This window comes from Daucus carota, chromosome 6 (genome assembly GCF_001625215.2).
Source record: "Daucus carota subsp. sativus chromosome 6, DH1 v3.0, whole genome shotgun sequence".
Lineage (NCBI taxonomy): Eukaryota > Viridiplantae > Streptophyta > Magnoliopsida > Apiales > Apiaceae > Daucus > Daucus carota.
The window spans coordinates 37,294,703-37,308,641 of record NC_030386.2 but is presented as its reverse complement, the minus strand read 5'-3'; the positions used below and the strand labels follow the sequence as shown (position 1 = coordinate 37,308,641).

Genomic DNA, 13,939 nt, shown 5'->3' with positions numbered 1-13,939 from the left:
CACAAGAGCCTGTAGGAATTTTGTTATGAATATGACCAACATAGCACATATCAATTAACGTTGCTCAAGCTGGATGGAAGCATAAAGAAAATTTTAATCATCTTGTATGGATGCAAATTAAGTGCATATAAAATTTCACACTTGTCTGGATCTATATTACACATGCTTGTAGATTACTAAAGTTAAGACTTGGCAGTTCTTTTTTTAGAGAGGACACTATTTTTTTTAGCGTCTAGAAAGGGCAACTTGGCAGTAGGCACATCCGATCCTATACTAGTAGAGTTGTTAGTCAAAATTAAAAACTCCATAAAGACAGGTCGCTAGCGGCTTCCATGTCATCATTCCCATAATACATTTCACTTTGCACAAGTTGAGGGGGAGGAAGCATCAGCCCCTGTGCCATATTGTTAATGTATTCAGGCGTCCCAAACAGGGCCTCCTCATCCATGTAGGACACCTCATTCTCTTGCAATTTTGAAGTCCCCTGAGTTGTTTCTGCTGGAAATTCATTTTCTGTTGGCCTGAAGGCCTCTGCTGCCTCAGCAGCAGCTTTCTGAATGTCCTTGGCCCCGGAAGAAACTGGAACTGGCAACCTCCATGCAGAGTCGGCAAAGTTAAGGCAGGCATGTTGACCTCTTAGTGCAATAGCTGCAACATCGTGAGCTCGAGCAGCCATTTCAGCAGTAGGAAATGTTCCAAGCCAGATTCGAGAGTTCTTGTTTGGTTCTCTAACCTCAGAAACCCACCTGTTGGGGTTTCTCCGCCTCACTCCTCTGTAAACTGGGTGGCGCGTCTCCTGAAATTTCTTCCTTCCACCACGTTTCTTTGGATTACTTGACGCTAGCAACACTCCATCTGGAATTTGAATAGGCGGCTCACTGCCACTGCCACTGCCACTGCCTGTGCTTTCTGTGGTGAATGAGGATCCAGGAGAAGCTGAGTACTGATATTCCAAGTAGTGGTACGGATTCTGAGGTGGAGGCGGGGCGCTTTCCGTGGTGAAAGACGATTCAGAAAAAGCGTAGTGGTACTGATCCTGGGAAAGAGGCGGGGACGAGTACGAGAAGAAATGATCCATATGTATTGTTTTCAAGGAAGTTAACTAGGTAACGAAGAAGGCAATTCTGAAAGACTTGTGTACGTAGTAACTTATAAGTGATTCTAGGAACTTAAACATGAGTTACTTCTCAGGTAAGAGATTATATTATATATACAAGTAGGTACCAAGTTAGATAAAAAAAAGGTTTAGAGAATCCATGATTAGAACGTGGAGTGAATGCGTTATGGACGCGGAGTGTGGGTGCAGTACCATAAATCAGGAGAGTACCAACTCTAGTAGAACCCAGACCCATCCCAGCTGTATTACGTTAGTGTGTTCCCTCGATTTCAAACATGCGTGTGCTTTCCTTTTTGGCAGCTGTGGGTCCGTGGCAACTTCCATATTGATCCGTCTCTTTTCTTTATGTCACATTCAGTAACCGTACAAGTCTTCAATTCTTTTCAGTTTCATTTGCAGACAGTTTCTGTTTATACTTTATGTACAATCAACTTTTTGCATAAATAGATAAAGCTCAGTTATATAAGTTATTGCTCTAATCGTGATATAAATCAGATTATTATTCTTTTCAATTTTCAATATAACCATAAAATTTCTCTAGTATAGTGTAATAGAAAATATTATTCCGTTATTTAGCAAAAAAAATACTATTCAGTTCGTATTATCATTTTTAAGGACCACTGTCAAGTGTCATCACATATAATTTGAACAAATTGATAATTGTAAAGTATCTTAAACTAATTTATAGTTATATATGGTGAGAAAAGAATAAAAATTATATTTTAATCTAAAATACTCGAAAAATTGAACTGACAAAGACGGCGGAAACGAATAAGGTGATTGAGTTGACTTGGGAGATGCAGCCAAAATAATGTTTCCAGGTGACATCAAGTGATATAACGCTATGAGCCTATGATGCAACTGGAGTTCGTGTTTGCGCGTGTATCACGTGCTCGTTCTGTTTGGGCGCAGGCTGAGAAAATTAAACAATAACAGTAATATCTTTCGGACTGCTTATTACTCCCTTTATCTCATTTTAATTATTATATTTTTATTTTTGTTAGTCAAATTAACTAATTTTTTACCAAAGATTATAGGTCACTCTTTCATTATTTTAAAAAACTAAAAATTACATTTTAAAATAGATTAAAAGTTATTTCCGATGATATTTTTTTTTATTTTTCACTTGATAAAATATTAATAAATTTGAGTTAAATTTTGGTCAATTTGACCGGCACAAAATTAAAGATGACAACTAAAATGGGACGGAGAGAGTACTTTTGCAAGTTCTTGTCCTTCTAAAAATTACCTGTGTCGGGTTTTATACCATTTCTTTTTTAACTGAGTTTGTTAGATACAAATTTGATTTTTGATTTATTCAATTCTTCTATTTTCGATTCAAAACGCAGAGGAACAGAAGGCAGCAGTGCCGAAGAAACACAATCTTTTCATTTGAACTGATATTGCAAATTCAGATAATATTTTTGACTTTAAACGAGCTCACAAAGACATTACACATCAAATCAAATAAGCGAATATTACACATCAGTTAAGGATGAAGTACAGGCAAGCTCAAACCAAATGTAGCAGAACCAAAACTGGCAAATCCCCTAGTCATATGACATTACATATACAGACGATGGTGTACTGTGGAACCTAGTTTCCAACGCCGGTGACTTGAAAATCAACTGTGGTATAATCTCAGTTGCAACTTCGACCGTATTTTTTGAAATAAATATTAAAATATTAGTATTTTTGCAAGTTCTCCTTTTTTTCAATAATTCCAGAGTGACATGTCAGTAACATAATCCATGTCATCATTCCCGTAGTACATGTCACTCTGCGCGAATTGAGGGGGAGGAAGCATCATCCCCTGCGCCATATTGTTCATGTACTCAGGCGTTGCAAACATGGCCTCTTCATCCAAATACGACCCCTCATGATTTTCTTGCAATTCCTGCGTCTCCTCTGGAATACTTCTGTCCTCTGAATTGTGATTCTCTTGCGGCCTGAAGGCCTCTGCTGCCTCAGCCGCGGCTTTCTGAATGTCCTTGGGATCAGAAGAAGCAGGAACTGGCAATCTCCAAGTAGAATCAGCAAAGTTAAGGCAGGCATTCTGACCTCTGAGTGCAATGACCGCGACATCATGAGCCCGGGCAGCCATTTCAGCAGTAGGGAAAGTTCCAAGCCATATTCGAGATTCTTTGTTTGGCTCTCTGACTTCGGAAACCCACTTGTCAGGATTCCTACGCCTCACTCCTCGGTACACAGGGTGGCGCGTCTCCTGAACCTTCTTCCTTCCACCACGTTTCTTCGGGTTACTAGAAGCTAGTGACATTTCTTCATCTGGAATATGAATGGGTTGGTCATTGTCATTGCCAAAGCCGCTGGCATTGCCTGTGGTGAAGGTGGATTGCGGATGACCTGAGTACTGGTATGGATCCTGAGGTGGGGCCGAGTAAGATGAGCTGGAGTACGAGAAGAAATGATCCATATATAAATGAGAATTTTTCGGATTCGTGTTGGGTTTAGGGTAGAAAAATTTATGTAAAAGACTACAGTAGTAGGTAAATAAGTGAGTGAGTGGTCTTATCAGGAGGAGGGGATATATTTATAAGTTATCTGAGAGTTGTACGGACGTTTAGATAACTAGAATGAGAGGGGAGTATGTGTTTGAGACGCGGAATGAGGGTGTGACATTAATTATCAGTTATAACAGTAGACAAGATTGGATTGGAAGATAGCAGCTGAATTGTGTCTGAAGAAGTTATGTGGTACCCTCCTGGGATGCCTGTGGAGCCCTAACCACCTGATACTGCTGCTGGCCTGATAAATCTCACACGAACAACATTGCGCGTGTATAACGTGCTCATTTATTTCTTCCGAAATTCATGGCCCCCTTCTTGCTTTGTCCTCTGTTCTCTTGGTGTGTGATTTTTTCTTCAAGGATTTTCTATCGTCTGTTTGTGAATATATTAATAATTATTTTTTTTGTTAGTTCTAATCTCATTACAATAAAGAGACATCGTATAACTTTTTTTTCAATTTTCGAATAAGATGGTCTGAAATATGATCAATCTCATAAAAGTATGTGTCAAAAGACAAATTAAAAACTAGAGGTCATTTTCGACAAAACAGAGGACCGGAGGTTAATGATATTAATAGTATTTAGTTAGTTTAAATCATTTCCCACTCACTAATATCAAAGTAATGTATAAATTATAATCTTACAATATAAAAATTACGCTATTTATCAAATTATTTCAGTCCATTACTTGATATTAAAGAATTACAGGGTCAACTTGGAGATCCTCATATACATGAGATTATGCTGTTGAATTTGATGTTAATAATTGTGTTAACTTTTCAGAGATGAGGTAATCTGGTTTCATATAAAGAATAAGGGGTATTATGGCCGGATCGCTCGGCTAGTCGGATATGCATGCATGTGTTGGTTATGGAGTTAGACGGCAAATTCCTAGACAAAATTCTATACATGTCAGGGTGTCCTATGATACGTCTTTTCATCGATGTCGAACATAATATAGAATTGTGGTGGAGAGCTCTGCATGATACCTAATTTCAACAAAAGTGGTTTGCAAAGAAGTTTATATATTGATATCACACTATCCAACTTGCCGGAGCCTATACAGAAAAACTAAGTGTAAAAAAACAACTTTAAATAAAACAATATTGCAAAACCACACTTCTGAGCCTACAGCTTACATATTAGTATATTACACATACAGAAAATTAGATAAAATATGCATAATCTTGATCCCATTAGTAATTCCACAGAGACATATCAGTAACAGAGTCCATGTCATCATTCCCATAGTACATGTCACTCTGCGCGAATTGCGGGGGAGAAAGCATCATCCCCTGTGCCATGCTGTTAATGTACTCAGGCGTCGCAAACAAGGCCTCTTCATCCATGTACGCCACCTCATTTGCTTGCGATGCATATGTCTCCTCCGGACTTGTTCTCTCTGCTGCATTGTCATTCTCTTGTGGCCTGAAGGCCTCGGCGGCCTCAGCTGCAGCCTTCTGAATGTCCTTGGCATTGGTAGAAGCTGGAACAGGCAGCCTCCAAGCAGAGTCCGCGAAATTAAGGCAGGCACCTCGGCCCCTAAGCGCGATGGCTGCAACATCATGAGCCCGCGCAGCCATTTCAGCTGTGGGAAAAGTTCCTAGCCAGATTCTTGTGTTTTTATTTGGTTCCCTGACCTCAGAAACCCATTTATCAGGATTCCTGCTCCTCACTCCTCGGTAAACAGGGTGGCGTGTCTCCTTGAATTTCTTCCTTCCGTCGCGTTTTTTCGGGTTACTGGAGGCTAGCAAGACTTCGTCACCAGGAATGTGAACAGGCTGGTCACTGGCATTGCCAATGCCATAGGCATTGCCTGTGGTTTCTGTGGGGAATGAGGAATCGGGGTAGGATGAGTAGTGACATGGATCTTGAGGTGGGGCCGAGTAAGATGAGGTGGGGTAGGATGAGTAGTTATATGGGTCTTGAGGCGGGGCCGAGTAAGATGAGGTGGAGTACGAGAAAAAGTGATCCATTAAATGAATTTGCAAGTGAAAACTAGTTGTGTGGGAAAAGCAGAGACTTGTTTGTGTGTAGGAGAGTGTGAGTGAGAGTGTTGAAACTTAGATTGTGAGTTGGTCAAGTCAAGTGGAAGGGAGTATTTATAAGTATGTTGAGAAGAGAGGATGTGGAGTGAGTGTGTTTCGGACGCGGAACGGGTGTGTGGTACGATAAAGAGAAGGTGTAATAATAATAACTACAGTAATAACTGAATCCGATTAATAATGCAAGAAATTGAAGCCATCCCATGTCTCTCCGGGGCCCCTAGGCCCTAGCTGTGTGCTTGCTGGCTAACTTTTGTCTACCTATGGGCCCGACTATACTAAAATCACTTCTATTGCTAAAATCATTAAAATTTACTTCTATGAATCATGATTTTAAGTTAAAAATCAATAATATTTAAAATTAGTTTTAGGTTTTGTTTGGGAGTGGTCAAGGATGTTGCATAATCAGAAATTTGTTTTATGATTTTTGATATTTGCATGTTCCGAGTTATAATATAATATAATATAATATTTTTGTTAATGGTGGAATCTGTAATAACTTTCCAACTTTTTTTGCTTTGTCTAAAGTAGTTTTTAGTAAAAGATTATTATTCACAAATACTATTTTTAGATTTAATGAACAGTTTTTTTACATATTTTTTGATAAAAAAATTATTGTTATTATATGTAACATCAATGCTAAACCATGTCTGATTTTCAAAATCGAGCAATCTATTATTATATCGACTTTTTCGTTCTGCCGGTGCTAAAATTGCATTTAATCGGAGGGAATGTAATGATTAGAGAATGCAATAAAAAAATTGTAAAAAGATTTGATGAAGAAGATACGAGAAAATAGTGAATAAATATGAATGAAATTAAATTTTTTATGATGAATATCGTAGAGAAATATGATGAAAAAGTGGTATAGTATTTATTCCAAAACATGTGAATTGGATTTTTAGTTCCAATAATTTATAATATTATATCTAAAAAAATGAAAATTATAGATATTTTTTTCGACCACTTATATTTAAAATTATTAAATTTCATTTAATTTTTTCGAATTTCGTTCCATCCAAAAAAACGGCCAGCGCAACAAGTCAAATCCTTTCATATTCATCACGTGACACTTTCCATTTTTGGTGTTATTGTGAGTACTCTAGATGGAAAACAACGATCCTCGTTGAGCTAAATTTAATAGCCAAGTTTCGCGTTTGCGCGTGTATGGCGTGCTTGCCTTTTCCCCTATACATTTCTTTTCTTTTTCGTTTTTCCTTCTGCTGTGCTGGTCGTTCGTTTTTCTCTTTGTAAACTTAATTGTCTGTTTTTGCGAGAAAAGAACATTATTCTAAGTTATTTGGGTCTATTTAAAACATAATTTTAATAATATTTCCTCTTCTCAGGGTTAGAGCTATCCGTTTGTCGTCCTAAGAGCATCTCCAACCATCTAAAGTCTTTGGCTAAAAAGTGAGGTGGCATACCTAAAATAAAAAAATTTAGCCAACAGTTCCAAAAACCCAACTCCAACCATGCTCAGCTGTTGTCTATAAATTTAGCCAACCTCCTATGGATGGCTAAATTTGTCGAACCTCTACAGGTCTGTAAGAAAATCTGTAGAAAGATTGTACATCATTTATTACCATATTGAACTGATATATTCTATTTTAACAATTTAAAATATTAATAACATACTATTTTTAAATTATAGCCAACCAATATAGCCAGTACCATTGAAGCAAAATGTCTTACAGATTCAGCAAATTTTACATAATATCTTACAGGTCCAATTTAGCCAACGATTATAGCCAACGCCGTTGGAGATGCTCTAAGATCATGGCTTCGATTCTCACCTATATCGAATTTTATATAGAACGGATACTAATGAGTATCTTTAGACTTATCTCAAAAAAAAAAAAAATTCTCTCTTTTATTTATATTTTCACAATTAATTTTAATAAAAGTCTACTAAGGTTCGGGTCTACGTGTACATCGTGCTCTCTTTCTATCCTCCAGGCTCCAATAATCATGGCCCAAAAATTGGGTTGGTTCAATTTGTAATCCAGCCACAAGTTTTTGCACTGGGCTCCTACTACAGGAGTAGAGGTACGCTAGAAAACAAGAATTGCAGCAGCTAATGAAATAAGTTGACCGAAAATGTTGAATTACACGTTACGGTACAGGTATATATTGAGAAATAATTAAATTATGGGTAATATAAATGATGTAACATATAACATAAGAAATTTAATAAGGGTTTGTCTAGTGTGTGCCCATGGGCACATGCTAAGCACAAAAATCCATTAATTTGGAGGGTTTTGATTGGTGGTTGTTGTAACTGCAGGGGGGTCCACCATTATTAAAGAGAATAAGCCAATCAAAACTCTCCAAATTTATATGTTTTAGTGCTTAGCATGTGCCCATGGGCACACACTAGAAAAACCGATTTAATAATGGATGTTCTAATACGTGTCACCGACTGGCATACACTAACACTAACAACTACTCCCTCCGTCCCATTGATTAGTATACATACGAGGAGGGGCACGGAGAAAAGTAAGAAAAGTGGGTGAAGTGGTGGGACCCATTAATATTTATTGTGTAAAAATGAGTGTAGTGGGAGTAAAGTGGCGGGACCTACTAATATTTAATGAATAAAGTGGGTGTAGTGGAAGAAAGCAGTGGGTGTAGTTAAGTTTTTATATTATAAAAACTTACTATTTTTGGTATGTATACAAATAGTGGGAAGTCCCAAAAAAAAAACTGTATACAATCCAATGGGACGGAGGGAGTATTTTTTAGTATATGGTAAATTATTATTAGTTACAATCTCATTGATAATATTGGCCTCCTGCATGTACAAAAATCTACACCAATAAAAAAAATTATTAAAAAAATAATTGTTTGAGCAAGTCCAATATGTTACCGATCTTATTACCTATTAATAATTAATAAATATAAAATAATGAGTTCTAGTGATTTAGGGATTCAATTTGCAGTATAAAAACCCTATTTTTGTTTCCTATTATAGTTTTGATAATAAATTTGAGGGAAAAGATAATGAAAAAAAAGAGGGAATGAATTTTTTTATTCATAAATATTAAATAGATAATGACCCGAGGCTATCTAAAAATAAGTAATGATTAGAAAATTTGAGGATGTGTATATGATTTAGGCAGTCAGTAGGATAGTGTTGTATTACTTTTTATATATATTACCCAAATGTGAGTTTCCGATCTTATTTAAGTGAACTATTACACTTGTGGAAGAAGACTAATTTAATAAAGCAAACACAAGGTGAAATTCTTCATTTAAGGGATTTTCAACCATGAAAATGGATGAAAACCCGATTGTTGTTATGAAAAGAAGAGGTCGGTCGAGAGGATTTTAGTTTTATTAATAAAAATATGTTGTTTCAAAATTTTAAAACTAGAAAAAATAATTTTATTTATGATAAAATTATCGAAAATAAGATGAAATTATCTTCGTAAAACGTCAAAGCATTAAAGAAGACTAGCAAGCAGTTGGTTGTGACTTTTAAATGGAAAATGCTACATGCACAGAATTGGGTACATAAATATTCACAGAATGAGTATGTGTTAACTTGTGATTGGAATGGACCCCAGCACATGCATTAATAGCACCAATTACTAAAACTCCCCACCTAGATTGCTATATCATTTTGTGTAAAATTATGTACCCAATTTTGTGCATGTAGCCCTACTCCTTTTAAATAGGACAAGCACCGATAAATTGCTAAATTCAATGGCAAAAATCTGATCTTTCTAATTAGGAGTAGTATTTTTTTGGCTAAAGAATTATTCTGAGGTGCAGAAGAACGAAGAAGCATAAAGTATATATATACAATTATACATGTAAAGATTATTTTAATCCCCATCCAAAGTATTGTCTCCTCCTTTTCTCTCCTCTCCCCCTTTTCTTCTCCGGCCCCCCTTCCTTGCATCCGCCACGAAACTCCGTCGGCCTTGTCGACATGAGTTCCGGCCAACAGCCCTCCACTTTTTTCCATCAAAACCCAACTCCAATCAATTAACCAACAACAAACCTAATTCTGATTAACCCATATCAGCTAGTATTAATAAAATTCCAAATATGTATCTTGGATTAGCATATTCCATACGAAACATATGTATCTACACAAATCGCGCGGATCAAGTGGTGAACGAGGGAGAATAGTTATATGTGGAGGCCGTTCAACGATTCAGCACCGGATGGACAAATAATGAGAATGGTGATGTTAACCTATGAAATGGTGGTCCCTTTATCATTCGACTCATATACATGTCAAAATTTCGACATTCAAAAGGTGTACTCTATCCAATTCTTAAATTATATGTTTATATGTTTATGTGATTTTTGTTTTATTAGTGTATACAATTTCGTATGTTTTAATAGTGTTTCGTTAGAACTCGGATTTTCTTATTATTTTATATTTGTGCATGATAATCAATTATTGGAGGTGGTGTACAATGATTTAGTTTTGTTTGTTGATTTATCTAAAAGATGTGAAAGTTGGAGAGCTTTAGTCAATATATTATGTGCATAGTATGTTGTATTTTAACAATTTATTTCGAGTCACAAGTTTATTAGAATTTGTGTTTTAGGCTTGTAGGGGTAAGAGTTTGTATATGGTTTGTGTTAGTGACAATGACAAGTTTTTGATGATTAGTGACAATGACGAGATTTTGATGATTCCTTGTCCATGATGATGAGATGGTTTTATCACTTAGTGTGATTTTGAATAGAATATTATTGATTAATTTGTTTGCATGATTTTAGGTTTTGTTTTGTAAAACTAGTAATTTCCTGCAACTGTAATTTTATTGAATTGACTTTATTAGAAGTAAATGATGATTTAATTTTCAGTTATATTATATGGCTAGTTGACTTGCTTGATTGTTGTTTTTTTGAATTTATTTTGTTTCTCTTGGTTTTGCTAATAAATATTTGGTCTAAATGTTTTAATCATCATTGATTAGAGTTTAATGCAATTTATTAATTGGTGTACAATTACTTGCAGTCTTGATTAGGGAATTTATGAAATTTATTTGTACCATTTATTGGTGGCCATGATCGGTGGCGTAGATTTTGGCCTTCTATACGGCAATTTGATGCCATTTTGTTGGCTTGATTATCATATTTAATTTATTTCTTAAACTTTTAGTTATTATTATATTTAAATACTTATATTATTAATTATCTTCTTAGTATTTATCTAGCTTGTAATATATATCTAACCAATGGTATCTAGCCAAAGGGTCTCCCTTTGGTTAGATATACTTTCTGTTTTTTTATCTTATTTTGACTAATTATTTTATTTATCTTTTATAATAATTAAATTTATTAATTTTTGTTATTAATGAATCGTATTGTTTCAGGGATGAGGTGGAAGTAGCGTGGATTTGGAGCTTGGGACATTTTATTTCGGACATTAAGTTTTATTGTCTAAACTTCCGGAGACATTTTCATGTCTTTCGGTTAGATAATAAGCTTTTTGAATGAAAAAAACTCCTCGGAGTACTGGCGTATTATCGATACGAGCAAGTGAATTTCTGTCAAAAAAAAAAAAAAAAATTATACATGTAAAGAAGAGAAACACAAGGAAGGAGGACCCAACAAAAGTGTCTGGTAGCTAACAATTTCCGGTAGAAACTAAATTTATGGAGTTCAGGCCACATGCAACTTATGCAACTGAAGAGAATATACAACCCAACAAAACAAGATAAGTGCCACTAATATTTCGTACCTTGTACCCACGTGACCATGTCCACTACAGCTCCAAACATTTCAACTCCCACTTATTTAGTTACCTTCCTAATTTGTAAGTTTCCTCCTCCCCAGTCCCAACTTCCTAAACACAGGGTAACACTCTGCTGTTTGCTTTTTTATAAATATCACTCCCCTTCCTAAATTTTGTTTGATCGATTTTTAAGTTTTATGATTTTCGATTGCTCAGTTAAGTACTATACGATATATAATTGTAAAATTCACACGATACATAAACTCGTGAAATCAATTATTCAAAGAATTTTATGGATACCGCTCTACTTTTGATGATAAGAGATTGAAATTCCGGGGACGCGGAACAAAATGTGATTGGAAGTCGTAGTCGCGTCATTTAAAACAGAATCTATTCTTACGGAGTGTATTCGATTGGGATTTTAATGGATTGTTTTTAATTTATGGATTGTATGTGATTTTGATTTTTTGCGGATTCTTGATAAAATGTCGCAGAGTTGATAGGATTTAAGCACAATGCTTCAAAATCCCATTGATTTTGATGGGATTTCAAAAAACTTAAAATGCAATGAAGAATGCCACAAAATACATCATTTTATGAAATCCAAAAAAATCCATCAGCATTTCAATACCACCAGATTTTAAACAATCCTAATTGAATAACATCGGATTTTAAAGCATAATTTAAAATTCCAATTGAATAATCTGTAGCATAATTTAAAATCTCAATTGAATACCTCAAGATTTTAATGGATTCCAAACAATCCCAATCGAATACCCTCGGATTTCATGAATGAAAAAAAATGTTTTAAAATCCCAATGCAATACACACCTATTAATCAAAAATCTCAAAATGCACATTGAGCGCAGCTAGATCCTGAGCACCATAAAAGAGTGATGTCAAAGGATAAAAAAGGAACCAAAAATTACGCAAAGCAACAAATAAAAGGAAAGAGTACAACAAGCCAACACGAAGGGTACTTGCTAGCAATCTAGCATAATTCGATAATAGTAACGAGTTGGACAGAAGCGAGCAAACACAAATTATAGTTCTAGTCGTTATATGCTACCTCTGAGTTGTTAATAGTAACTAGTTACGTGGGTAACTCCATAGGTTGTCTCCCTCTTTTTCTGGTGAGTCATCCGTTTTCATTCTCGGCGGACTAATCAGCATTCCCTCCGCCATGTCAGCCAGCAAATTCGGCATGTCAAAAATATCCTCCTCATCAATAAATTCAGAAGTCTCTGAAGGTATATTGATGTTCTCTGCTGGAGGCGGTAATTCGGGATTATCGCCTCCAGCAGTACTTCCAGAGCCTCCGCAGGCTCTGGAAGCTGCAGCATTTGCAGCGGCAGCACGAATGTCTGCCGCGGTAGGGTTTGCAGGAATCACGTAAGACAAAGCCGAGTCAGGAAAATTCAGAGCAGCATCAGGGCCTTTTAAGGCCAATGCAGCTACGTCATACGCGGCAGCTGCCATTTCAGGCGTGGGATAAGTCCCCAACCAGATTCGGCTAGTCTTACGTGGCTCGCGAATCTCTGACACCCATTTCCCGCTCCTGCATCGAATTCCTCGATAAGATGGATGACGGCCTGAGGATGGTGACAATGACATTTTACTTGGGGCTACTGGTGAAGGTTTTAACAAAGGGTCTTCAGAAGAAGCTGTGGGTGGTAAAATAGAAAGACTTGACTCATTTGAGCAATATTCAGATTCACTTTGTGATTCTGGTTGGTCATTTTTGGGTATGTGAGCAGAATCAGCCATGCACTATCACTAAAATATCACTAATATATGCAAAATAAAATTATTGAAATATGGATAGATTTATAGATATATGGTGATAGAAGACAGTTGAGATGAGTAGAAGATTTTATAGGTGAATTGAAAGGACCAGCAAAGAGTGGAGGGCGTGTCTAGTTCGCGGACCCCAGGGAGAATGTGTGTTTAGCACTTAAAAAGACAAAAGACAGTACATTTTGGGAAAGAATGGACTGGATTATTATTATATGGTGGGGGTGGTTGTATTAAATTATGTGTGAAATGAAATTATGGCTCACACCCGTATTAAGCACACGTATTAAACGCTAATTTTTTATGGCATACTGATTCAACACAGTCGGCATATCTACTCCCTCCGTCCCCTTTTACTTGTCCTTTTTGAAAAAATAACGCATCTTAAGAAAATGTTACTCCCTCCGTCTTAATTTATAGGTCCAGTTTGGAAAAAAAAATTGTCCCAAAATATTTGTCTCTCTCTTCTTTCAATACAAATTTATCTACATATTAATTGTGACTTTTTTGAAACTCAACATTATTCTCATTTCTCAATGCACTAAATCCCTATATTTATTGTGATTTTTTTGAAACTCAACAATATTCTCACTTATCAATGCACTAACTAATGATACATGAGATAAGATTCCATCAAACCAACCTTTTTTCTTAATATGTGTGTTTATTCCTAATAAATTGAGACGGAGGGAGTAGTTGGATATCTTGTTTTCATACATATCCCTAATAAATGTAATGAATTAGATAGAGTTGTG

The 13,939-nt window shown here is 36.0% G+C and overlaps 4 protein-coding genes across 4 annotated transcripts; all 4 read right to left on the bottom strand.

The window, feature by feature from the left end:
* Nucleotides 1-76: 76 nt before the first annotated feature.
* On the bottom strand, nucleotides 77-1,194 carry LOC108227284 (dehydration-responsive element-binding protein 1B). The gene has a single exon (XM_017402346.2). It carries the CDS (start codon nucleotides 1,076-1,078, stop codon nucleotides 296-298), a length of 783 nt encoding a protein of 260 aa, XP_017257835.1. The 5' UTR covers nucleotides 1,079-1,194; the 3' UTR covers nucleotides 77-295.
* Nucleotides 1,195-2,575: 1,381 nt separating this feature from the next.
* Nucleotides 2,576-3,647, bottom strand: LOC108225409 (dehydration-responsive element-binding protein 1B-like). The gene has a single exon (XM_064079988.1). It carries the CDS (start codon nucleotides 3,549-3,551, stop codon nucleotides 2,832-2,834), a length of 720 nt encoding a protein of 239 aa, XP_063936058.1. The 5' UTR covers nucleotides 3,552-3,647; the 3' UTR covers nucleotides 2,576-2,831.
* A 1,002-nt stretch (nucleotides 3,648-4,649) lies between these two features.
* On the bottom strand, nucleotides 4,650-5,729 carry LOC108225430 (dehydration-responsive element-binding protein 1B). The gene has a single exon (XM_017400287.2). It carries the CDS (start codon nucleotides 5,618-5,620, stop codon nucleotides 4,841-4,843), a length of 780 nt encoding a protein of 259 aa, XP_017255776.1. The 5' UTR covers nucleotides 5,621-5,729; the 3' UTR covers nucleotides 4,650-4,840.
* A 6,454-nt stretch (nucleotides 5,730-12,183) lies between these two features.
* LOC108225423 (ethylene-responsive transcription factor ERF025) lies at nucleotides 12,184-13,249 on the bottom strand. The gene has a single exon (XM_017400279.2). It carries the CDS (start codon nucleotides 13,155-13,157, stop codon nucleotides 12,480-12,482), a length of 678 nt encoding a protein of 225 aa, XP_017255768.1. The 5' UTR covers nucleotides 13,158-13,249; the 3' UTR covers nucleotides 12,184-12,479.
* Between the last annotated feature and the right edge of the window lie 690 nt (nucleotides 13,250-13,939).

Coding starts and splice junctions, on each gene's coding strand:
- LOC108227284 (XM_017402346.2), bottom strand. CDS start 1,078: ATGGATCATTTCTTCTCGTACTCGTCCCCGCCTCTTTCCCAGGATCAG.
- LOC108225409 (XM_064079988.1), bottom strand. CDS start 3,551: ATGGATCATTTCTTCTCGTACTCCAGCTCATCTTACTCGGCCCCACCT.
- LOC108225430 (XM_017400287.2), bottom strand. CDS start 5,620: ATGGATCACTTTTTCTCGTACTCCACCTCATCTTACTCGGCCCCGCCT.
- LOC108225423 (XM_017400279.2), bottom strand. CDS start 13,157: ATGGCTGATTCTGCTCACATACCCAAAAATGACCAACCAGAATCACAA.